Source organism: Ambystoma mexicanum, chromosome 14 (assembly GCF_040938575.1).
Source record: "Ambystoma mexicanum isolate Mex_15411 chromosome 14, UKY_AmexF1_1, whole genome shotgun sequence".
NCBI lineage: Eukaryota > Metazoa > Chordata > Amphibia > Caudata > Ambystomatidae > Ambystoma > Ambystoma mexicanum.
The window spans coordinates 392,992,237-393,017,507 of NC_090940.1; the positions used below are offsets into that span (position 1 = coordinate 392,992,237).

The window sequence follows — 25,271 nt, forward strand, 5'->3', positions numbered from 1 at the left end:
CCTGGCAGATCTGAAAACAAAGGGGGGGGGGTTAGGCATGTTAGTAGGACAAAGTTTGGAGATGAGCAAGGGAGCTGTGAAGTACTGTTGGCAGCTTCAGTTTGGTTAACGCCGTTTGCCTAACGTATTGGTGTGTTATTCGGTTCTGAGTCCATCGTGTGCTGTTGTTTGGGGGTCGGTGTGGTGTGGTTGTTGCGGTGTGATGAAGTGCCTGTGGTTTGCTGCGGCTTTAAGAGGTGTGGTTGTGTTTGGTTGGAGTGTGAGACTTGTTTGAGGAGCAGTGAGGTTTTTAGTCGTTTTTTGGGGTTGGGTAGTATCCTTGTTAGGAGAGATGTATATTTCTATTGCGTCTCCTTCATGATTTAAAGAAAGTTGTTTCCTTTTGGAGATTAGTTTCAGCGTGGTAACGCTGTCTCATCTCAGTCGTTATGCTAAATTAGCTACATTTGTGTTTCCATCTTTGTGATCGGCCAGCTGTTTTATCCCAATTTGTCTTTGCTGTGACCTGGTTTTGGATTTATTACCTGTGAGTTACGCCCGTACCCTAGGCCCTTTCTGAGTGGGTAAGGCTGTTGGTAGTGTTGGGCATGTACGCTAATTTCTATCCTCATGGATTTTTATCCAAAACGACTCAATAATGTCAAATCCCAGACCCGGGAAAATCTGCCCAATGACCAGCACTGGTTGCTTAGCCATGTAATGTAAAGTGATCTTGTATAGCGCATCCCTGCCATTTGACAGGCATGCTCTGCATAGCCCAGCAAGAAAAAGGAGAGGGGGTTCTAGCAGTGGATTGGCCCTGGAGAGTTTGATGAGAGGACCCCGGTCATTCGACCGGTAGCGTTAATGTCCAATCCGCCCCTGTCTACACCAGTGATGGTGGTTGTAGGCCGGGTGTTTCTGCCAACGAGGAGGAATGACGATAGATGAGATTCTACTGGTGTGTTCATCGTTTGAAGATCTGAATTTTCTGAAACAGTGCACCAAGGCCCTCACGTGGAAGGCATTTGAATGAAGGCTGCCTTTCAATAAAATGTGTTCTCTGATCCTTGCGATGAAGCACTCGCATTCATGCTGAACCGATCGGCGGATTGCTTCAGCTGCCCCCTGGGAGCAATACACCGGGCCCCCGTCTCTTAGCAGGCCGGCGCTCATCCTTGCCAGTGGGCGGGGCTGAGATGGGGCTTGAGTGACGTCCCGCTTCCTGTCAGTGGGCGCAGGGTGGGGCCGGGCGGCTTCAGGTGAGAGCGGCGGTGATGACATCAGCGCGCAGCACACCTCTGGCTCCCGGCAGCTGGGAGTTGCCAAGTGAACCGCTGCGGGAGGGAGAGCGGCGGGCTCGAAGGGCAGGCAGGCAGGCGAGGCGCAGGGGCTCTCTGGAGGGCCCTGTGGGCAGGCAGGAGCCGGCATCGTGCCCAACCGGGTGGCCGTCATGTGCGCGCAGGAAGAGAAGGGCCGCTTCGAGGGGCTCAACAGGCGCATCTCGAGACTCTTTGGTAAGAAGCACCTGGAAGTAATCACGCGCGCTCTGCGTTATCTAGGAGCATCTATGCAAGTGTCAGGCAGAGTGCGGGAGGAGATAGTACCAATAGGAGATTAGCGCTTGGTCCAGTAGCAGGGATTCTTTGGAAACTTCCAGGGATTATTCATTCTGGAAGCTGCTGCTGCTGTCAGAGGCGCAGCATCGCGGCTGCTGTTGTGCATGGGACTGGCAAGGGAGAGTCAGCAGGGCGATGGGTGTGCAGCAGGCTTGCCAGCACACGCCCGCAGATGTGCTCCTGCTGCACCGGGGGTGTAACCTGTGTCTGGGAGAGGCTGTCGATAAGGATTGTCAGCCTGCCTGGTGTGTGGCAGGGCCCTGCTGATGTCTGGGGCGGCCTCTGGAAGATCTCGTTGTCTGTGGGCTGATTTTACTGACGTCAAATGGAGACATTGGTGTTTTGAGTGGAGTTTATCATCTGTTGCTTAATGTAGAGCAAAAGAGGCGCACAGAATTGACAGTCCCCAGGGACGCGTATGTGTGTCTTCAGATTGCCCAAGTATTGCATTTTTTTAATGAAGAACAATGGGACAAGGCCGCAATGACACCTTTTATTAGGCTAACTCCCTACAGCTGTCTATCTTTCAGTACCACATCACTCTCTTCCTTCGAAGCAAAAATGCTTTCAGCCAGTGCTAGGATTTTGGTGAATCGTTGATACCTGTTGAAAGCTTATGGAGGCCGGATGGTTGCCTCCATGTGAAGATTTTGTTTTGTAGAAATGTCATGTGAAAACGTAAAGTTCGGATTGCAATGTTTTGAGGAGTTTGGGTTTGGATTTGAATTACAATCTCTATGCTAGAAAGGAATTTTTCCGATAAGTGAACAAGGTGGATTGAAAGGGGCAAGTAGGCTGCCCATGTAGTCTTTAGAGCTTAAAAATTAGAATTTGTGATTTGCAAAATTTCTGAAACAAAACGTGTTAATATGGACTGTGAATCTTTCTCAAGAGCGGGTTGCTGCATTGATTAAAGCCAACACCTTCTGATATGCTTTACTTTCCACAAAAGCAATCCTTTAATTGTGGAAACTTTGCCTTCTCAAACTTTTACATCAGGGAATCCCATTTTATTTCGTTAAAAATGATAGGCGACAAAAGAGCAGCAATGGATCCAGCGAGAGACCACTAGGAGGAGGAGCAAAAATTGCGGTTTGCTGAGCGTTCGACCAGCGGTCTCAGTTAATTGCTTTATTCTCCTTATATGGTGTGTTAAGTGGAACAATCTGGGGGGGGTGCAGGGAAATAAACCCCATAAGAACATTTTGCGGTAGTTCAACAGTCGAGGACTGGCGAGCGGACCCGGACCAGCCGACTGGAGGCCGTTTGTGGGCTTGGTTCCACTGATGCTGAGGAAGAACTGGCTGGGATCTGGAGTGACTGTGCAGTGATGTCGTATGTGGGCCTGTCACAAACGTCATCCACTCCTCCCACCCGGTCAGCGAGCAGCAACCCATGCGTTCAGTCATGGGGAGGTATTCCCCTCGGCTGTGGATTGAAATAGTTGTGGGGAGATTGTAAACTCTTCTTGGTTGCTTCTGGAAGGCGGCACCTCTGAGCAGTACCAGGGGATGTGAGATCGGCACACCAGGAAAGGCACTTTGGAGAATGGTAATTGTTGAAATTGATCCACAAGATGCGAGCGCTCAGAGTTGTCCTGTTTGGCAGGCCTTAATGAGAGAACTATGATACTTCAGCAGTCCTGTAATGCCAACAAGTAAGAAACACTTGGAGGTGCTACTGTGTAAGGTAGAGGGCTGGGGTGGATTGATGTGATGGAGTACTATCTGAGCCAGCAATACTGATTTCAAACTTGGGGAGGGGGAGTTTGGGGGGGGTCAACTTATTCAGTCAGCAGGAAACCCTACTCCCTGGTATTACAAGTTGCAGACCTTCATCTATTGTGGTCTGAGCATGGTAAGAGAATACTCTTCCACCGCAGAAATGATGTCGGCAACACCACAAAGAACATTGACAGACATTGCTACTAAGCAGGACATCAATGCATCTTTCTGGAAGTTATAGCCCTGCGCACAGAGGTAGGCATCCATCGCTGAGCTTGAAAATATAGTTGTGAAAGTGGAACATTGCATTGAAGTTCTTGAAAGTAACCAATTATCCACAGACTGGTTCAGACTAAAATCGGAAAAGAGCTTAGCTGAACCATAAACAAAGAAGCCGGAGTTGAAAATGATTGACATGGAAAACCATGTGAGAATATGTATCTTTCGCATTATGAGCGTGCCATGCATGAAGGGGAGACTCCTGATCAAGTGGAAGGCCTAGTACAAGACTTTAAGGACATGTCCAGGAGGAACACCATTCTCAACTGAAAACAGAAAAATCTCAGACGTGTCCAAGGAATGCAGGGTTCAAGATCAACAGTGGCCAGATGAGCAGATTTTCCAGGGAGCAAGCGAAAAGGGCACTTGAGAATGGGTGAGAAGGGAAAGGTCTGAAATACAGACAAGCACTTTTTGCTCTGAAATTCAAATTGGAAGGAGAATCTTCCCACTTAAAGTGAATTATGAAATTACCCAGGTTACAAAGTGTCGGGTGGAGGTGACCCGAGGCAAGACGTGGAAATACTATATGATATGATATGGGGTTCACTATGGCTTTCTCGAGTGATATCTGAGCAGAACAAAGGGAATTGACAACGTTTCTGAAGTGAGAAAATGTAAGAAACTAAATTCACCTCTGATGTGAATTATTCAGCTGGAACAATGAAAGGATACACAAAGGGACCTCGAAAGAAGAACTGGTTATTAGCCCAGCCAGTACAAAAAGAAATTATTTCAGCAAGACTGGGCTAAAACCAATGAGGAGTTGGCTACCTACAATCTTTACAAGGAATATGCAAAGCTGAACTACAAAAGGATTATACATCTAAATACATGATTATTTTTCCCTGTTCAAGAAAAAGAAATCTGTATTTGCGTTTCCTGGAGAGTGTCAGTGGCTGGAAAACCGGCCTTGGAACAAAGACTGCAGGCTTTGGCTTTAGGCAAAACAATCTAATAGAAGCAACCAAACATTTGGTGATGGGGTGCACTTCTCTACAGGAAGACATTTAAATATCTGGGTTTAACTATAGGTAACAAAGCCGTTTGGGTTAGTCTAATGGGAGGTGACCTACAAAGTCTGATATTGGCTTTATGTGGGTTTCTTGGCATCATCACAAAAAAGCTCCAGCTATTAAACTTAGGGGACGCAATTGAAGAAAGTTAACTGAAGCCAATCCTCGTCTCCCTTTTAGTTTTTCCCCCTTGCTTCCTTTTTCTTCTACTAACATGAAGCACAAGTCTGTGATTGGAGTTCATCAATATGTTTCTATTATAGACTTTGTGCTATTCCATCTGCACTGTGTTTTATTTGGTTTTTAGACTTCCTTATACTTTGATACTTGACGTTCTATCTCTTTCTTACGTTCTGTGAAGAAATGTATTTTATATTCTCTTAAATGTTTTTGATTTTCTTTTTACTAATGAAATGTATTATGAATTTTGTATTGCTGTTTTAAAAACTTTGTTTTGCGAAAGGTTTCCATGTGCTTGTCTCTGAACAGCGAAACACCATTTTTTTTTTTTTTTTTTTTAAAAAGAAAAGGAAAAGCGTTCATGAACTGTTGTATGATGGCCCGGCTTTAGATATGACCTCCCTGGATACTGAGGTTCAAGGGATTGAAAAGCTAGGGGAACTGTGGATAACTGAACACTCAGATTGGCATATGCACCTAGCTATCTGTGCAAACCATTTGAAAATTTGCAAGTGATATGTATTATTTATTATATTTATTTTTAATACGCCGTAGGATTTCATCACTTGTTCATGTAGTTTTCACACGTTGGTTCTCGTATATCTTGGCATTCTATGCAAGTGGTGGTGGACTGTCCTTTTGGAGCCTCACAATACAAGACACAAGTGTTACCAGTGATTCATGTGCACCTTGTGATGCATTTTGAATTGGGAACTAGGATAACTATGTAGTGAAACACTAGTCTGTAAACTTGTGGCAGGTTGATCACTAGGGATAATTGTATGTTGAACCTCATAATATGATTTGAAATATTAGCAACGGTTAAAGCAGTATGATAAACATTTGGTCTTTTTATGTTTATATCCACACTTCCGCTCCTGAAAAAGGGGAAAATGTCCCCAAAACGCATAGAGCAACTGATTGACCTCCGAAAAATAAAGAAAATCTTTGTTGGAATATATCTCCTGCTTTAATTTATTCTTTTTTTAAAGGATATATTTGCCTAATTGAAGAATTGTGAGCTGATTATTCAGCCTTATGGTGTGCAGGGGATGGGAGTCTCCATAGATTGGGCACCATTGTGATGTATTAATCAGCTTGGTGTCAGGGTTGTGATTCCTCCCCTGCACCCAAGTTGTTATATTACATTTCAAATCTTTTCTTAAAATATTTTTTAGTTGTGCATTGTTTACTATTTTTCTTTTTGGCGGATGTGTGACCATATATAGAAGTGTCTGCTTGTCAAAGTGGGAAAAATTATATGCGGCAGAGCTTTGGGAAAGCGGTGACCATTTTTTATGATGGCGCAAATATAAAGTTTGCTGCCCTTAGTCTGGAGGGAGGCTGGGGAATTTTTGGTGTGCACTGGTTGCTTCTTCCAGAGGGAACCATGTACACAGAACAGGAATGTTTGGTAGGATGATGGAGTAGTGTGCACGGCATTTTCACAAAGGATGGGTTTGCCAAATGGGATATAATGTCTGAAAAGGGGGGCGGGAGCACTGCCTAATAAAGATGAAGGGTAGAAAGTAACCACCTTCAATGTTAAGGGTCTCAACCTTCCTACTAAGCGCTCATTAGTGGCTAGAGAATTTGAGAACAGTCAGTTGGATGTGGTCCTCTATGCGGTAGATGGTGAATGGGAAGGAGTTCCAGATGGTGGGTGCTTGGACTGAGAATGAGGAACCCCCATAAGAGTTCATTTTGTCAGCACTGCTGAGCCTGATCTAAGCTTTCTGTTGGGTCTGTAGCGTGTACATTTATACTGCAGGTATTCCAGTCCTTTGTCAAAGGCTGGATGGGTGATGCATTGAAGGTGGACAATGACACTGATTGTATAGATATCTGTTCCTCATATCTCAGATATCCCATATAAGGATCTAAAGCCCAAACTAGACCCTGACCTTCAGTAGCGCAATGGCGGTTCAGCCTGACTAATATTGTTGGTTGGAATGCCACCAATAACCTGTTATCTGCTGAATTTCGGAGCACATAGAGGGCATGGCAAGCTGTAAGCATTTACTATTTTAAATCGACCTTTCATGCAGTAGCCCCTTCTTATGTCATCTTATCTATTTAGTTTGTTTGATTTTCTTCTATAGTGCTTTATGCAAAAGCCCTTTACCAAATGAGTGAATTGGTCAATATCAATGATATGACGACAACATAAATGTAACACAAAAATAGAAAAAGAAACGGAGCAACGAGAATACCAAAACAGAATTTAAATTATTCTGTGGTCCATAAAACCAGTATGTAATGAAGGTCCAGCAACAATCTGCAAGTTGCAGGACAATGCAGTTCCGCTCCTCTTGGCCTACATTTCAAATAACATGAAAGGAGAAGTGCTGCTCTTTCTTTTCAAAAAGCACTCCCTTTCTATTCCAGTGGCAGCTATTTTAACGTTGGTTTTATTTTTTTTGTTGAGGGAAAGATGTTTGCATTCCAAGCGCTTGTGTTCAGAGCCCAGTTATTTGAGTCTGTATCAACCTGGTTGCTAATGGGCCTTGTACTGGCTTTTGAAGTTACTTAGACCACATTGAAAACCCTAATTTCTCAAAGGGCCTCAACACCATATTCTGAACAAGTGGCCGCCATGTGACAAGAGAAGATTTCACAGGTTCCATGCTCTATGTATGTAACTTGCTATCATGCATGTCATCATCACGCTTGCTCTGGATTAAGCCTAGACTAGAGACTTTTGCGGTGGGTTATCCTTGCTTCATGCAGGGGAGGCTGTAAAAAGCAGCAAACAGTACTGATTGCACAAGTAAAGAAAGTGCACGTTTGTTTCTTGGGCCTTGCTACACAGGCAAGTTTACAACTGCATTATGTGACGAATCACGGGAATTCGTTCCTTCTCCCCATGGTGGAGCCCAGTCTGTAAGGCTAGTAAGGTGAGGCCGCTCCGCAACACTGTCCCTTGGGCTCAGGCAAGTGGGACCTCACCGGGAGAGACTCCCTCTTTGGGGATAAGCACTCCCGTTCCTGTGAGGAACTCCCTAGAGGATATTCCAACAATGCCTCTTGAAATCCAACCAGTAAAGAATTATATGAAGAAAGTACCAATACATGTAATTGCCATTGGAAAGCTGTAACTATTTCTTTAGATGAAGAATCGCATCTTACTTGGACAAGGACTTGTGGAGAAGAAAAGACGCTGAAGACTGAGAGAAAGGAACACAGAACTTTGCTGGGGAAGTCCCACTGCTACATAATATGAGAGGAGACTGGAGACTGATGGAGGAAGCCTGCAAGTTACTAATTGGCTCACTCATACGGAGGAGAGGCTGGATGATTCACTTCCCGTTACTACGAGGAGGCAAGAATCAGAAGTAGAGGCTCGGCATTGAGGAAGCACGAGGGCGATAGAGAAAGAAACCATGGCATTGCAATACCCGGAGATAAAGGGAACTAAAGAGTGGTGGTGTGACTACAGTAAACTCAGGGTGGACCCAAGTTACCAAGAACATCAGTTTCAAGCTGCAAAGGCAAACTTATAAACAATCAGTAAATACAATACCGATGAACCAGCTCATGAGACGACATAAAGAAAAATCTGTTGAAGGAACACGAACGGTCAACCTGACGACACAGAGAAGAACTTGAACAGAGTACAAACCCAGTGACATTATCCCTTATAATTAAAGGTAACTGGGAAAACGGGAGACCCGAGAGGGAGGGTGAGAATCATTATTGGAATGCTCCTACTCGTCGCAGTCAAGAAGAGGAGATTTGGAAATTGCAATATAGTAGAGTGAATGAGAATCACTGTTGTAATGTCCATACTGTTATCAGTCAGTACGAAGAAAGTCTAATTAAAAAGAATAGACATAACGGAAAAGCCTGAAGATAAGGTTGAAACAGAAAATAAGTTTAAAGACTACTACTCTCAAGAGAATATTACCTATACCAAAATGAAAAGAAAGTCGTAGGGAAAAATGAGCTGGGTTAAGCAGGAGCATGAAGGAGACACCAGGGCCACGACTGGCCGTGAGAGGGTCCAGACCCCTGCAGCCCCTACTTCCTGGTGCCCACGACAGAGGCTGTGTGGCACGGGAGGCTCCCAGGTGCTGCCGGCCGCTACAAAGGCGAGAGGGGCTCTCAGCAGCTCCTGACATGGCAGACCGGGACTGCAAACTAACTCAGACCTTGAGCTCGGCTTGCAGGGAATTCCGCAGGAAGACAGAACATGGAAAAGTGAAGGGAGAAGCCCCAAGTGCAGAAAGGGGGGACATTCATGATGGGGCGCTCCGGGGCTGGGAAACCGAAGTATTTGAATACCAAACAAACTGAATCTTATTACGCATGCTATGGAAGGTCAATTAAGATGACTGGGAATAACTAACAAGTTACAAGGAAAATTAAGTTATTTTGAAAGATGCAAAGAGCATTATTGAATACCAAACTAATTGGAAGATGCATCTGTCTACAAAGCCAATTAAGTACTTTTGAAGGATACATAAAGCATTATTGAATACTGAACTAACTAATGGATATATTGAGTATGTTTTGAATCTGGAAAGCAAAGTAAAGCAGGTGATGAAATGCTTATGAACATTGAAGTGATGCAAGGGGGTGAGAAGGATTGAACCCTCTCTGTGTTAACTGAAAGGCATACATTAGTTTTCACAAATTGATTAGCAGAGTTGGCTAATTAACTTTTTTTGATTAGCAAACAGACCTATTTGATTAGCAATTTTGTATTAATATTGTTGATATTACCAGATGTTATTTGTACCCAAGACATGAAATGAGCAACAATACAGGAGTTTTGCGTACCGCTGAAATAAGATATTAGTTAGAGGAGTCGGGCCTTGCAAATTCCAGCAGGTTGGGTAACTTAGTTTACCTTTTCAACCTAAGAGAAATGCACTCAACCCATAGCAATGGAGGACAACAAATTTAAAATGCAATTTGTTTACAATGGTGCTTTTCACTACAAACCTGCTTTGTTTGGCACACTGCTGCCACCCAGAGGCCAGCTATGCACAGTGAAACCTTTGTTTGACATTTACTGCAAACAAAATAAATGTTACATAAGAGCTTCAAGCATCTCTTGCAAATGCTACTGGCCCGTTATAAAATTTGCTCGACTATGCAAGTGGGCAAAATGACTTTGTGAGCCACAGCTGAGAGTCTATAAAATGTAAAAGATTAGCTGCATGAATGGACACAAATAAATAGATATGATAAAAAGGCTCTGAAAACAGTTTGGCCAGCTGTCTCCTGCAGGTTATAATCTATAATGTAATCATAAAGTAGAGCGAGCTCTGGAGGCTAACTGCAGTGTTTGTTATATCAATAGATGTGCAGATGTACAGATTGGATGGAACTATTGATCACTACTTTGCGTAAGCATCTAGTTTGCTTTGTGTGTTCATTATGTAAGCGAAAAGAAAGAGACTAAGCAGAGTGGATTACGTAGCAGGCAGAGCACTGGACAAACTAGCTGAAATATTGTAGTTTGTGGTCATCTCAATTTCAGGGTACCTGGTATAAAGCAACTAGGTGATAATATAGACTGTCAAGGAGTATGGGTTCGCTCATGGGTTGAGCACCGGTTGCAAGATGTATGCAACCTGCAGGTTATAGAACTAGGTTTTCCATCAAAAGCATTTGATCATGTACATTTTAAAAGTCTTCACTCGTCAATATGATGCATCTTCCCCAAGAAAATGAAATATAGTTGACACAATGAAATTTAGATACACTAACCTAAACTTTGGAGATGATGCAGTGTTTTACAGTATCAATACTCTAATCATGCATTATGTAACAACTTACATTTTAGGAATGGAATTGCATGACTGTCTTTTTTTAAAAAAATATATAAAGTTGACACATACTGGTCTTTACCAGACGGCATATAGAAAGCTTAATAAAAGTAGAATCTCAATTATTTCTGGTTTGCAATTATTTGAAAAATAAATTCTTGCCTAGCACTCCCACACATGCCTTTGGCACTTGTGTGGAGAAGATAATTACTGCTGCACTTTCTCTCAATTAGGACTTGAAGTGAACAGAGAAAAGAGGGGGAAGAGAGCACAGAGGGCAAGAGAGGAAAGCAGGGCAAGCTATGCTTTCATTGACGAGAGCAATTCTTTGCTACACAAGTGTCAATTTGATTAGCAAACTGACAGAATTGCACAGCAAATTGCTATGCAACACTACTTATTTTATGCCTTGGAACTGTAAGAGGTACAAATTGTGACCAAGCCAAAAGACTGCCAAGGAGAAGGTGCACTGAGTGTGGTTTCAAGATGCAAGCGTCCACAGGACTACAGTTGAGGGAGAAAGAGACATGGGATTATCATCTTGGGCCCTAAAGAAACACTAGCCAAACTCAGCCAACAATACCGCAACTTCACTATCGATGGCTCCATCATCCCAGTATCATCAGAAGACACTAGGGGTCTTCCTAGACTCTACATTGTCTATGACTCGCCAGGTCAGTGTCATTGCCTCTGCATCCTTTCGCACCACCAAGCTCATAAACGCAGTCAAACCCTTCCTCTCCAACCAAAATTGCCTAACAATCGTGAGAGCTACCATTGGGGCTACAATAGATTACTGCAATGCTCTCCTAGTTGGAACATCTGCCAAAAACCTGAATAGACTCCAAATAGTCCAAAATAATGCTATCAGAGCAGCCCTCAAGATACCCAAACGAGACCACCTCACGCTGGCCAAGGGAGATACTCACTGGCTTCCTGTACAGGAGAGCATCACCTTCAAGACTCTCACTCTAACACAGAAATGTTTAAGCCTCTCTGCCCCTCCATACCTATCAGAAACAGTATCCAGAGACACCTCCTCTCGCCCTAAAAGAACCTGCCACGCCAATAAACTGCACATGCCTCCTATCAAAAGAGCCAAAAGCAGGTGGAATCGGCTTCCTAAACTTAGCACCCAAACTATGGAACACCTTACCTAACACACTTAGAGATGAGACTTCCCTCACAGCCTTCCTGGAAAAAGCTCAAAACAACACTCTTTAACTAACATAGCTTCCCCTGCCCATCCCCCTCACCATTCACCTTCTCCCTGTTTGCAACTAAGTATGTACAGTGCCTTCTCCTCTGTGTTTTTATGATGTCTGTAACAGTGCCACGATGCCTTTGGGCTGTTGCGCTTTATAAATGTTAATAAATAAATGTGTTGGGCAAAGCTTAAAGAATACAGAAATACATCCAAGTGCACAGGGTTATAGGTTGTGTGACCTGTGATGGGTGGATCGTGTGGTCTGACAACTGTGCCAAGACCAAGTGGCCCACTGGAAATGAACAAGCTGTTGAACTATATTGAACTCTTGGGGGAAGGGTACCCCAAGACATTTGTAAAACTATTTTGAACTTGGGGAAGGGGAAACGAAGAGAAAGCTGAGGAGCTGGTAGGAGCTCAGAACTTTTGCTTTTGAACACTAATTACTTTTTGTTTACTGACATCCCTACACATTGTATAGATTTAGTTTTGAGGGCAAGCATAGGCTTTGGCACTGATATTTAATTTGAACTTACTGACATTGACTATCCTTGGTTTTCTTTGGGTAGGGAAATCCCACCTTAGCATAGGGCAAGTTAGGCCTTACTCCATCCTGACATATAAAGAAAATAAAGCTTTTCGAAGAAAGGTGAATCTGCTGTCTGTGTCTTACTGCATGCTGCCTTCACACTAGGTCCAGCTTGTATTATGAGCCAAAGAGATAATTTGACACCAAACCCTATTTGGATAACATCTGGTCTGTATTGATGCATGAGCTTTATGTTCAATATGGTCTTGGCATTCTTCCACTCTATATAATAACAGGAGAATGTTTAGGGCTTGCTCCCCACCCAGTGAGTGTCTCTGCTTGCTTGGCATGCTTTAAGGTTGTAATAGTACCTGGGTAAGCAGTCAGGCTGTCGAGTCACTGGTGTTACCTAAAAGAACATTCAGCATTTAGAGCAGCCTGGTTTTGAAATGAAATGTAGTTACCTTGTTCACAGCATGTCATGATTTTTCTCTTCCTATGCTTTGTATTTGGTTTTTGTGGCTGACTTAAGTTAATAGTTGCATCTCCTGAAAAAAAATCTTATCCTAACTTGCCAAGACGTGTATTGAGCTTATGCTCTCCTCTGGGCAAGATTTGTATATTGAAGGTCGTTTTCTCAAACCACACTATGATGCACATGTTGCACGTGAGATAGATATCACCTATTTATACTTGTGAGGTTAGAGAATACTTTGAAACCGTGGTATGGTAGTCCATGTTCAGTTACCTCACTCTTTAGGTGCCGCATAGGTAGAAGAGTCCCATCACACTGCCTACTGTAGCCACACTCTGGGACCCCAGACCATTCTCCCTGTTGCTTTACCTGCCTGCACTCTGCCTTACATACCTACTCAACTCCCGATGCAGCAATCACCCAGACCCCTGCATGTAACTGCCATGGAAATGGATGATAGGCTCAACATGGAGCCCCCACTGCCACCTCCTTAATGGCCATGTTGGTGGTGATTTGGCCATATTGGATACCGCCAATATATGGCAGGTGGCTTCCAGTATCAGGAAGACAGTAATACAAGCAATACGCTGGAGAATATGGAGCATTGAAAATGAACAAAAAGACATTTCTGAAAATAGATATATAAAAAAAGAACCAAATGGTACAAGAATTCAAATGTCACTACTGGCTGGAAGGAAGTCGAATTCTAACTGCCAAATAGAGATGGACAAACAATGAAGGGGAAAGGTTTCACTGAATCATTAGCGAAACAAACGAACAAATAAGGTTTAGTAATTTGAACACGAATAAGATGAAGAGCTATGTGCTTGAAACTCTTTGGCAAAAAGAGAATGACAAATCGTGAATATGAATACACATGTCAACTAAATTGGCTCAAAACAATGTGTGTGGAATTGATCTAACTAATTGGATTCATTTTGGTGCAAAGGCTGAAATCAAAAACAAATATGAAATAGGTGGAACGCAGACTTGATTCCCAAGAATGTTTACGGTTGTCATAGATGTGAGGCAAGGGGAGAAGGCTTAGTTTGGGTGGTCTGCAATACCGTATTGGATATTGTGAAGCTCAGTAAAGAAAGCAATCGCTTTCTTCTCCAAATTTACATATTTAACATTGGTGGTGCTTAAGTGGGGGGACATTCTCTGCATGCTGCCCCTTTTGTTCTCCTGAAAAGGACCTTGGCGACATTTTGTCAGGATATCTTGGTTTCTGTAAACTCCTTGCACATGCATCCAGATTATTTAAAACATGAATCCATACTAAACGTTTATGCCAGTGAAATATTCGGATTTATTCATTGTAACATGCATATTTGGCTTTGAATTTGTTTTGTTTACCTTGCTCACAACGTGTCCTCATATGTCTCTTTGCGTGCTTTGTATTTGGTTTGTGTGGCTGGCTTAAATTACCATCTCTCAAATCTTATCTTGACTTGCTTATGCTCTCCTCGGGGCAAGATTTTGTATATTTGGTTTCTTTTCTCAAACCACACTATGATGCACATATTGCAGGTGCGATAGAAATAATGTATTCGTACTTGTGACATTTAGAGAATACTGATAGTCAACGTTCAATTTGCTCTCTTTAGATGCCTCGTATGAAGGAAGTGCCTAAATCGCATTCAAGTCACTCTAGTGGGTATTATGAACAATCTGCCTATAGCGCTCAGGTTTTTAGTTGGTAAGTTGGCTGCTTACTCAGCTTGTGTCCAAGGCTGAGGTCTTGAAATATTGCCCTCGCCCGAGGGATAGCCATCTGCTGGAGTCCCTTCTCCATGCAGTCTGTGAGTCTGCATTCCAGGGTACTAATTGTCATATGGCCAGTTTGTCAGAATGTACTGGGTGGTAATCACTCATCGCCCTCGTTAAAAGCCCTTGCTGCTCTTAAACCTATCAATTTGGGTGGCAGGCCATGGCCACCTGGCATAGCCCATCAAACCTGCCATTATGGCTTAATTATAATATTGCAATGTTGGGCCATTGGCATTTTTTGTTGTTGCCCCCTTGCATGGGGTAATGGGCAAAGTGCTAGAGATGTTAAAGAATGGAAGAAACATAACTGTAAAAATGAAAAAAGTGAATGCCACGTCTGACCTTTTTTACCTGCAGCTTTCGAAGAGGGGCAGTAACACTTGGATCAGTATTATAACACTGCTATAGGGAGGCACTGCCCATTTTGTACAGCCTCAGCTTCTCCCCAGGCAATTGCATCCATCTGCCAGGCTGTAACACCACGTTTCATCATCTTCTGGGAAGAAACAACGATAAATGTACCCCTTAATCATTTCAAAATTAATACGAATCCTCCAGAGTTGTGGTGCGGATGAAAAAAGTGCCCATGATACCAATTGACTTAATTTGTCTTGATTTGTATGTTGGAAGCTTGCCCATATTTTGCCCCTCCTTCCTTCGATATAGGCTCAGCCAACTGTGAAAACAATGGTTAAATACCTACCATTTCTTCCAAAGTACCTTCCTCGGATTGTGAACTGGCTCTGTTAAGGGCTATGCTTGAAGAATATTGCTCCATGGATTTGACTGACGCTGGTAAATGCCTACCCTGACGGATGTCGTCAGTTTTGCATTGTTTCCTGTAACCAGTTTACTGAGGAAAGATGAGACCGATTCTGAATTCGGCCCACTCACGTAGTTCTACAAGCTCGCCTAGCAGATCTTTTGGGGGTGGGGGGCGGGGTTCTGAAGAGGAGGTGAGAGATGCGGCGTGCCAGGCCCCACACACTATCAAGACCCCATCAGGTGAAGTAGTTTGTGAACAGCAGCACCTCCAGCCTCCATTGTTCTCTTTCACGTGTGATCCTGTGTCTTATCTGGCTCATGGCCGACATTGTAGGTTACTGCTCCCCAGAGAGTGGCCACTGCATTTCTCCCAACGCTTTATTTGGGGCAACCCAAATATGTATTCGTGCGGCTTTGTGTCTGTACATAGTGAGACACCAACTGTGTTTTTAGATTGTGTTCATGGTCCCCAGTCTGTCTAGTTTGATGCAAAGATTGCACTTTGAATATTTTAGTTTGGCATGCGAGCCACTGGGCATCCGGCTGCATGTTCAGTTTATGGCAATGTATACATTGGATGTCCAGCTCTAAAAGCATTTCTACATTCATGAGTATGACGCAGGCGTAGAAGTTACCCTTAAGATCTATTAGTCAGTGTGGCAGATGTTCTAACTGGGGAGGGGGTGTAGATACTGTACATTTAGACCCCTTATAACCAGCGCTGCTGACGATTGGGCTGGCTCTCGCCGGATCTGAGATCCGGCACCAGATGTATAGCCAGGTATCGGGATCCGGCCAGAGTCCGTGCTGGGGGGAAAAAAAGAGCTCACGAGCACACTAACTTCCTCTGGTGACCCTGTGCAAGGGTCACCAGAGGAAGTTACAGTCCTCAGCCACAACCCCGTTCATTTATTTATGCAATGTTTGTCGGATACATGTATCCGACAAACATTGCATAAATAAATATATATATATATATATATATATACAGGTATCCAACAAACCTTGCATGAATAACTAAATATCCCTATTAACATTGAAACTATTACACACGATCCAGCCACCCAACTGCTTTCAGAGGGGAGCTGCAGGACCTGTGCCAGGTGTGGTTCAAGTAAGAGAAAACGTTGCTTATGGCGAACATAAATCACCCTGTTTGAATAGTACCCAAGGGGGGTTTAATTTTAATAAAATGGGATGCAAAGTGTGCATTTTAAAGAATATTTACTGAGCAACACTGGTCAAAACTATTATCCGGGTAGTGAAGTAACTAATCACCAGTGCAATGGAAGTGGTTTAAAGTGGAATTGATATAGTTTGGAAAAGAAGCAGCATGAAAGAAATGGCGCTGTTAAACTATTATTTTGGAAATGTCCTTTGATCAGAGATCAACTGTCAGCTCTGCCCCCCTAAACCCTGCCTCTTCGGGCACCGCCCCCCATAGTCCGCCCCCACCCCAGCCCTTGTGGGATCCCCACCAATTCTTTTCCATTCCCACCACTGCTTATAATGTCTTCCCCTCCGTCGGACAAGCTGACTCTACCATCTCATCTACGCCCCAAGGAGGTAGTATCTGTCATTTGTTTTTGATTCTGACAAACGCTCCACATCGCTGCATACCTGGACTTGGCACAATATGGAGAGAAGTCGATAGAGGCCCTATGTCATTTGACTCCAAATCGCCTTCAACTCACTTGTACTCAAGCAATTTGTAATGTGTCTCGGTTCATGTTTCTCCCTTGGGAACCATCGGCTGGATTGGGGTTGGGGGTTGATTTTGTTTTTGGACTTACTAGACCAGTTTGTTTGTGACATCACTGGGACTCTATTGGACAGAGCTTTCCTTTTTGCAGTGAAATGATTCCTCACCATAGGGGTCAATGTGATAGTTTGGGTTGTATAAGAGGAAGAACCCATCGTTGGGTGTTTAGCAACAGGTTCACCGCATCAATGCTGCCATGATATTGAAAGAATTTGGGAGTTGAAACCTGCAGCTTGGTCCGAACAGGGCAAAATGTGACTGGATCCTGTTAAAAGCAGTTAGGGCTTCCCCTTGGTAGAAGCTCTTGGGCGTTCTCTCCTCTCAGTTGGGGAGGGAACACCCAGCGTACAATGGCACTTGTTGTGCTGGATGGTATGACTCAAAGCCACTGAAGAAGGCCACTTGAGGGAGACTACTTGAAAATTAGTCTAGGTAGACCCTCTGCCAAGAGTTTGGTTGCAGGCGGCTGAGGGTCATGACCGGAATGACAAAAATGACATAATGACAAATTAGTTAAATTCAGTAAATGAGTGAGGGTCCATAAACCCCACTGTGCCAAAAGATAAAGTAACAAGTTCTGCAATCATCTCCTTGCTTATTTTATCATCCTAGAGCAAAAGTGCTCCACAGCTCTCCAAACGCCATCCGTTTTGCTAGTCGTTTCTATAGCGTTTTGCCCCCCTCCTCAATCCCCTATACTTATTTACTTTGGTCTCGGGAGTAATATGGGATATTAAGGGTCCACCTGCATTTTGGACAGGTGCCCTACTGTTGTTCTGAATTGGCAAATTATCGGATATTTAAATGTGGCTCAAGGTGTCGCTCTATCTTTCAACTATGTGCTCCAAATGTGCCGTGAGCGGTGCCCAACACAGCATTTCCGAGGCAACATGATCTGCAGGTGTGTGTATTTAAAAACATGTTAAAAAAAGACAAACGGAATTCTGACCGAAATGTCTTACGTGCCTTGCAAGAGACACTTTGCCCATCCTGCGAAGTCTGAGCCTCCTCTCCTGGTTTGATCTGCCTTGAACCCCCCCCCGCCCCCTGGGCCGTAGATTTGGAATGCACCTGTCAGTGCCTATAACGCATTCTACAACTGCACTTTATTTGTGCATCCTTTATCCATGGAGTTGTGTACAAGTCTATGGATTTATATATCCATTTATTGATAACATGAAACGTGCCTTACAGATGGTGGTATTGATTGGTCTGTGTAGTGATTAAGCTTTCTCAAGTATAAAGAAACATCAGTGTATGGTCACGTGTTTTACATTTGTACGTTACCTACTGTCTTCCATTTTGGTAGATGTAGACCGGTTGCGCCCATCTCCTGATCAACTTCAGCTAGCACCAATTTCCCCATATGCTCGGATGAAAGCGAAAAAGGGGTTGAGCGTAACTCCATCACAGCAGATGTGTCGCCCAGCTTCCAATACCCCACGCCGCCCCTCCTCTCCCCTCTTCTGTCATTGCCTCAGCCACCCTCGCAACGCTCCTTGAAAGATTGAAACCTCAGGGTTCACTTTGACAGAGACCTGAAATTGCAAGAGTTTATTTTTTTAACTGCAATGGCTACCAAGCTTAACAATCCGAGCGGTGACTGTCCCTGAAACTAGCGTTCCCGCATCTTTTCTACTGTCCTGAAGAGCCCCGTACCGGTGCCTGCTGCATTGTTTGTCGAGAAGCGGTTGCACCAAGCTCCTGTACCTGACCGGAACTCTTCTTGCGCCCCGCAGCTCCTGAACTTTTTCGACCGGAACCAATGGTGAGAAAACCAACCCTCTAATGACCTGCCAAATCTGTAGAAAAAACAGAGTACGAGTGTTCTACTTGCTTGCCCCTAGCTCCACCCTTTAAAAGTTTGCTAACTTTTAAAAACCTTTACAGTTGTTTGGCTTAGGCAAAAAATGTTGCCAAAAGCCCTCCGCAAGCTAGGAACAGTCTTATCCACTAAAATATGCCCTCTTCTGACTTTTGGAACCGGTCTCACGTTCACGGGACCCTCATACAAATTTTTTCCCAATCCCTAAAACTATTGAAAACTGGGTCCCAGGCCTCAAACAATTTAGGGATGGACTTTGCAAGTTTGGGCTGATATTCCTGTGGACTGTTGGTGTAATAACTATTTACTTACCTTCGCTTTCAGGTATTGGGGATGAGGGGACTGAATGTTTTACACTAACTCACTGTGTGTATATGTATTTTACTATTTAGTATTGTGTGATGTTACTACCTGCTACTAGTCATTTTTGCATAGCGTTATTTGGCCATAAATTGAGTATTTTAGGTACTTGCCTGTCTAAGTGTAATGCTTGATTGCTGTTTTGGACTCGTTGTGGGCCCCTTACCACAAACACTCGCTCACTCCGGAAGACTTAGCCTTGTTCACTCTTAATGCTACCTTGATTGGTTTGGCTGCAGCTCCCAGAGTTGTCCCTGTTCCCTAGAACTAGGTTGGCCTCTTAAACTCTTGTCCACCAGGCCAGAGTTTAGCTATCCAGTCTAACAAAAACGAAAAGAAAACCATCTGTTCTATAATGGAGTTATAAACATTATGACTCCACCTTGGGCAAAATATGAATCAACATAGTATCGGTCAATTGTAGTATCTCTGTTATTAAGTAATAGTGATTATAGATCACAATAGGAATTTGAGAAAAATCCCCTCTTCTTTGATTTTGTTGTCCCACATACAGGGAGAATCAGCAATAACTGAAATAATTCTCCAAAATTGTTACACAGCGTTTCCTGGAGTGCTTTTGGAAACTGTTTGGCCCTGATGAATGTGACAAAACTGTGGTGAAGTCACTGAAACTGGTTGAACCAGCTTCGGATGTCCTTTACTTTGATTTCAGAAACTTATTTTTAGACGTCTATATATATAAAATAGTCAAACGTTGTGTGTGGGTGTGTGGGTTTGTGGCTTGGCGCAAAACCTTGCTCCTAATTCCACACTTTCACCAATCTGCACCAAATGTTGCATGCTAACCTGTAAGGACCCTGCAGACATTACTTGCTACATGATATTTGGTCACCCCACCTCTTTCCCCAGAATTAAACAAAAGTCAAAATGTGTTTGTGGCCTGCCGACAAAGCCTTAACACATTTTCACTGGGAAGTGAAACAAAAAATGTATGAGAGGCATGGACCTGAGAGGCAAAGGTGAAGGCAGGTAGCATTCCAGAAGTTTCCACATTTTTGACGCATCAGGTGAAATTACTTTTCCTTTTTCAGAGGATTTTTGAGAGATGGTGCTTGCTAATGAAGCCATAAACCATGGTCACCGGTAAGGGAAACAAAACATGTTGTTTCTCAATCGGTCCTGACATGGGGAACAAAACTCGAGGTCCCATAGGACCACGTTTCAAGGCCCTAGCGTGCACGGTTTCTGAGATTTTTGCAATGCACCACAACTAACTGCACCACGCCAGGGTGAGGCGGAACAGCGACCTACAGGATCATTCAGTTTCAACAATTGATGAGTAATAGTTTGTGTACAGAACCCGTTCGGAGACCGGATACTTTTGCTAGTACTAAATGACCATGAAAAGTAATTGGTTTAATTTTGCACTGACTCGCTGTTGCACAAACATCTCGAGTTACACCCTCGAGGGAAGGTGGAATAAATGGCTCATATCCCGCTCAAATGTACCCTGATGCTCATTAACTACATACAAAAGAATGCATATATTTTGCGGTTCTCGGTGCATAAAATTGATCTGCATAAAACTATACACCTCTTTCTCTTCTGTCCATTAGGCTGGGAGTAGAGGCAAACTCCTCCTTATGAAGAGTTTCTTTATTACATTGGAAGTATTTAGAACTTCAGAAAGGTTATTTTTGCTTTTTGATATTTTAGTAACCGGGTCACCTATCCCGCTATCCCTTTTAGATAGGTGGCCCACCATCATGTTGTAGGGCTAGTGTTCTGCCTACTCTGAGGGAGTTTCTTTTCTTCCTGTGGGACAGTGCAGGAGGAATACGTTACAAGTGCTCGTAGAGTCTCTTGGCTCTACGGCTCCCGTTATTGTCTCTTCTACCAATCCCAAGATGGTCGTCTCAGAGGCTGCCTTAATGCCAACCTCAAGATGGCACCTCCGATACAGCAAGACGCCATGAAACGTCAAATGGTAACCAATCTGTCCACTCCAGGAAATATAGCACCATGGATCATAGGGGTCTTCGCATAAACCCTCAGTTGATCCCCCTGGTGAGCGGGTGCTATCTTTCCTTCCTTTCATGTTTCTTGGTTCCTTTTCTTATCTTACCTTCTGTGGAATCCTTTTCCTGCTTGTTGCTACCTTGTCAGTTGAACCCTTGTGCATTTGCTTACTGCTCTCTTCATGAATCCTTCGTACTTGCTCTGACATCTTCCGGATCTCCTGTCTGCTGCTACTGGGAACCTGCTATGTGTTTTTTTTCTGCAGTTGATAAAGCGTTTCTCCCTTGTGCTGGGTCAGCAATGAGAGGCGGACACAAAGTTGCAATGTTTTCCACCCACATTAGACATTTTTATTGAAATAAAAGGGTTGGATCAAGGCCTTTTTCTACCCATATTCTAAAGAGTTTCCCTACCTAGGAAACTAAAGATCAGTCTGTGTCTCATCATCAAACATATAAACTGTCCTTGTGTCCAAAACATGTTACTCTGACCCTCACACTAAGAAATGAACAACTAAGGGTGCAAGGAAATGTGTCTGACTTATATTTTGGCAAAAAGTAGTCATAAAAATAAATCGAAAACATCCAACAGAAACAGTCTTTTCCCAAGGAGGAGCTCTTGGATCCAGAGGGTAATTTTTACTTCCCATTGCATGTTTTAAGTGAGATGGCAAAAGTGTCTTTCAAACACCTTCTTAAGAATGGCGCAAGTCTTTCTTTCAAACAATAACTTCTTAAGGTTGGCAAAGGTGTCTCCTAAACAATAGTTCTTTGAAGATGGCAAAATTATCTCTTTTAAATAAAAGTTCTTTTAGGATAACAAAATTGTCTCTGGTATACTTCTTTACCGTGTACGTTGAAAAAATAAATGATTTTCTTTAAACAACTTTTACTGGACCTCCTGGTATACGCTCCTGTCAGGAATCCTGTTTCTGAGTCTTACAGATTCCCTGGTATAGGCTCCTGCCAGGTATCTTTCCACTCCTGCTATAACTTTACTGGTCCTCCTTGTATACTCTCCTGCCAGGAATCCTCTTCTGGGTCCTACAGATCTCCGGGTATACTCTCCTGCCAGGCATCTTGCTTCCCAATGTTCACTGTGTGGTGTGTTCCTTTTCGTCAGGACTACTTCTTGAGTTTACTGTCCTTTAATTCAGCACAGTTGTATTACTTCACTGTGCTCCATTTCATAGGCTTGAGGTTCTACTTGTTCCAACTTTCCCCACACTCTCATCTCCTGTATGGAGACTTGTTCAAGTTTTGCTTTTTATATTTTCATTAGTATTCATTTGCTAATACTTGCTCCAACTTGCCCACTCTGATATCTCATGTGTGGAGATTTGTTTAAGTTCTGTCTTTGTATTTCACTTGGCCGGTATTCAAATATCTTTATCTGCTTACATGCCTGTCTGTATGCCCCAGGGTCCCCAATGGCTCGGGGTAAACTCACTGATATATCGAAGCGTTCCTGACCCGTGACACGTTACTGTCTTTTGCACACCTCTTTCCAGCTCTCCGGACAGCTTTGCGTTCACCCGCCAGCACGAATGGAAAGACCGTGCTGGTGAGAGCAGGCACTTCTACTCCACTGCTTACAAGCGTGACATAACGGTGTGGTGCGAGGCCAGAAGGGACACTGCAGACACAGCGAGACAACCATGTTCCCGACAGCTCTGCTGTTTGCTGCTGGCTCCTCGATGGTTCTCTCGTGGTGTCTGCAGTGTCCCTTCTGGCCTTGCACCACACTGTTATGTCACGCTTGTAATCAGCAGAGTAGAAGTGCCTGCTCTCACCAGCACCATATTTTTCATGTACTGCTGCCTGCCTCAGCTCTGCTTCCTTCTTCTCCGGTTCTCTTGACCTGAAGGCCGAAACCATCTTTAAATGTCCAGCTCACTTGGGCCTCGCCAAAACAACTAGTCTGCATGCCTGACACTGTTTCCACATTAACTCCTTTCTCCTCTTCCTCGTCTCAGTGCATAAGGATTTCTTGGAATTGGAGTCCAAAGTATTTCTAGGACTTCCAATATGATATTGTTAAGAATTTCTATTCAGAAAACCATTAGACAAGAGAAGGAAAATGTGAGTTGTGCGTGTATGAGGTATGAATTATGTTTTGCCTAGAGTGATTTTCAAGAAGAGGTTTGGGGGGTTTACAACGAGAAGGACTTGTATGGTGTTAACAAGCCATCAAGAATGTAGGATTGATGAAGTGTTCTTCTCTTGGAAGGAAAGAATACCGCATCTCACGTGATCACCACCTTTTCCTGACCGCCATCTTTTCCCACGTGATCCTGGAATCTGAAGAAAAAAAAGAATGGTAGAAAACACTGAAAAGGGCGTTGGAAAAAAACGAATTACAAAAATGTCGATCAAGGGGAGCCAGGTGTCCCTCGCCCCCCTTGATCGACATTCACAAGCAAACTTAAAAAGAAAAAGAAAAGGACCCTGCGGCGCCGGTTCCCTTCCATGTGCGTGAAGGGAAGCAGTGACGCAGAGAGATTGTGGAGGCGGAGGCACACTTTGCTGTGTACCGCCAGAAGGTAAGTATAGAGGTGGGGGGTGGGGTGGGGAGCAGGTAAAGTCAGCGGGAGACAAAACCAAACATTATTTTCAAAAAAATAACTTTGTTTTTTTTCTCCCTCGGTCATTTCGGATTCAAACATTTCACGTGATCCATGCTCATATTACCACCCTCAGGGTCAGGATCTTTGTTGGGGAATCAGTGAGGACTCAATAGGATTCATCACACCCTCTTCCGTGTCATCCCTGGACCTACAGTGCCTTGGGTGTTCCTATAATTTCAAGTCACTGTGGAGTCAGAGAGAATTCGGCCTTACTTCCTGAGGCCCGCCCGAGTCATTTATGCTCAGGTATGGCCGTCTCCTGATAAAATAGAGTAAACCTCGCGTAATTGTAACTGTTCACCTGGTGGGTTACATGTATGGCCTTTTGGTGGACGGTGTCCACAAATTAGGATCGAACTTAGTGGACCCTAGTTGTGCTTGTTGGATTTGATTTTGATTGATTTGATTGGTTATTTGTAACACGCTTAATACCCAGAGGTTTCCAAGCACGTACCCGGGGATCGAACCTGTGTTGCTCCATATCGTCTTGCTTCCAAGGCGAGAAAGTTGCCCCTGAGCTATCCTGCCGAGACATGGCGTCTTTGCGTCTTTAAATCTGGCAAGTTCTTACCCGACTTGTGTGCTCGGAGTTCACCACTGAACTTTGTCGCACAATAAAACAACTTTGCAAATGTCAGACAAACTATATTTATTCATTGATGGAATTTGACACTGTTTGAAAAAGAAAACCATATCCACCTCCCGTCAAGGATAGAGGTGAATCGCATAGATGTATTCATTACAAACCACGCTTCTGAACGCACCCTCGCCTATGGACGTTTAGTATTTACTACTGCACAACCTTCTAGGCTCTAATTCTTACCCTTTATTTAATAGTTATGTGCCAGGTTTGAGGGGGTTAAGTCTCACATCAGTACTTATGTTTATGTAACGCCCACAGAACTCTTCTCTATATTGCATAGCTGCTTTTTTGTTTCGTGATATACTTTGGGCTCCATGCGATGTTTTAGTATTGCATCATTGATATGTGGCATCCTGACTTACATGATGCACTTGACCTTTTGGTTGTGGAGTTGAGTTCCCATAGCAGTTAAATTATGGCACTTAATCCGCTCCATTTGGAATAGGGAAGCTTCCTATACTGCTCAATGTGATGTCACATTTCTCACATTTAAGGGTGACGACCTTTGCACCAGGGTCAAAATATCAGGTTGCAAGCAGTTACCCAAGCATATTACGTGACTCATCCCCTCAGTTCTCAAGTGCACACAGCACACCTTTTCCTACTAGTCTGGAGCCGTTTATCATACACCATTGGCAAGCATCAAGTGCGCATTTTGAGGCCCGATTTCAACATATGCTTGATTTCTCAACTGGGCCGCACCTGCTCTTGCCTCCTTCTCCTATCCGCAAACATTCAACTTCCTACACTGT

General features: G+C 43.7%; 1 protein-coding gene across 1 annotated transcript in view; it reads left to right on the plus strand.

Moving 5' to 3' along the window:
- Window positions 1-1,256: 1,256 nt before the first annotated feature.
- Window positions 1,257-25,271, plus strand: part of PLEKHG3 (pleckstrin homology and RhoGEF domain containing G3) — a 352,319-nt gene continuing 328,304 nt past the window's right edge. Inside the window, exon 1 of the mRNA XM_069638314.1 lies at window positions 1,257-1,496. Coding sequence (XP_069494415.1) covers window positions 1,433-1,496 — 64 coding nt within the window. The 5' untranslated portion in view covers window positions 1,257-1,432. The remainder of the gene's footprint in view (window positions 1,497-25,271) is intronic.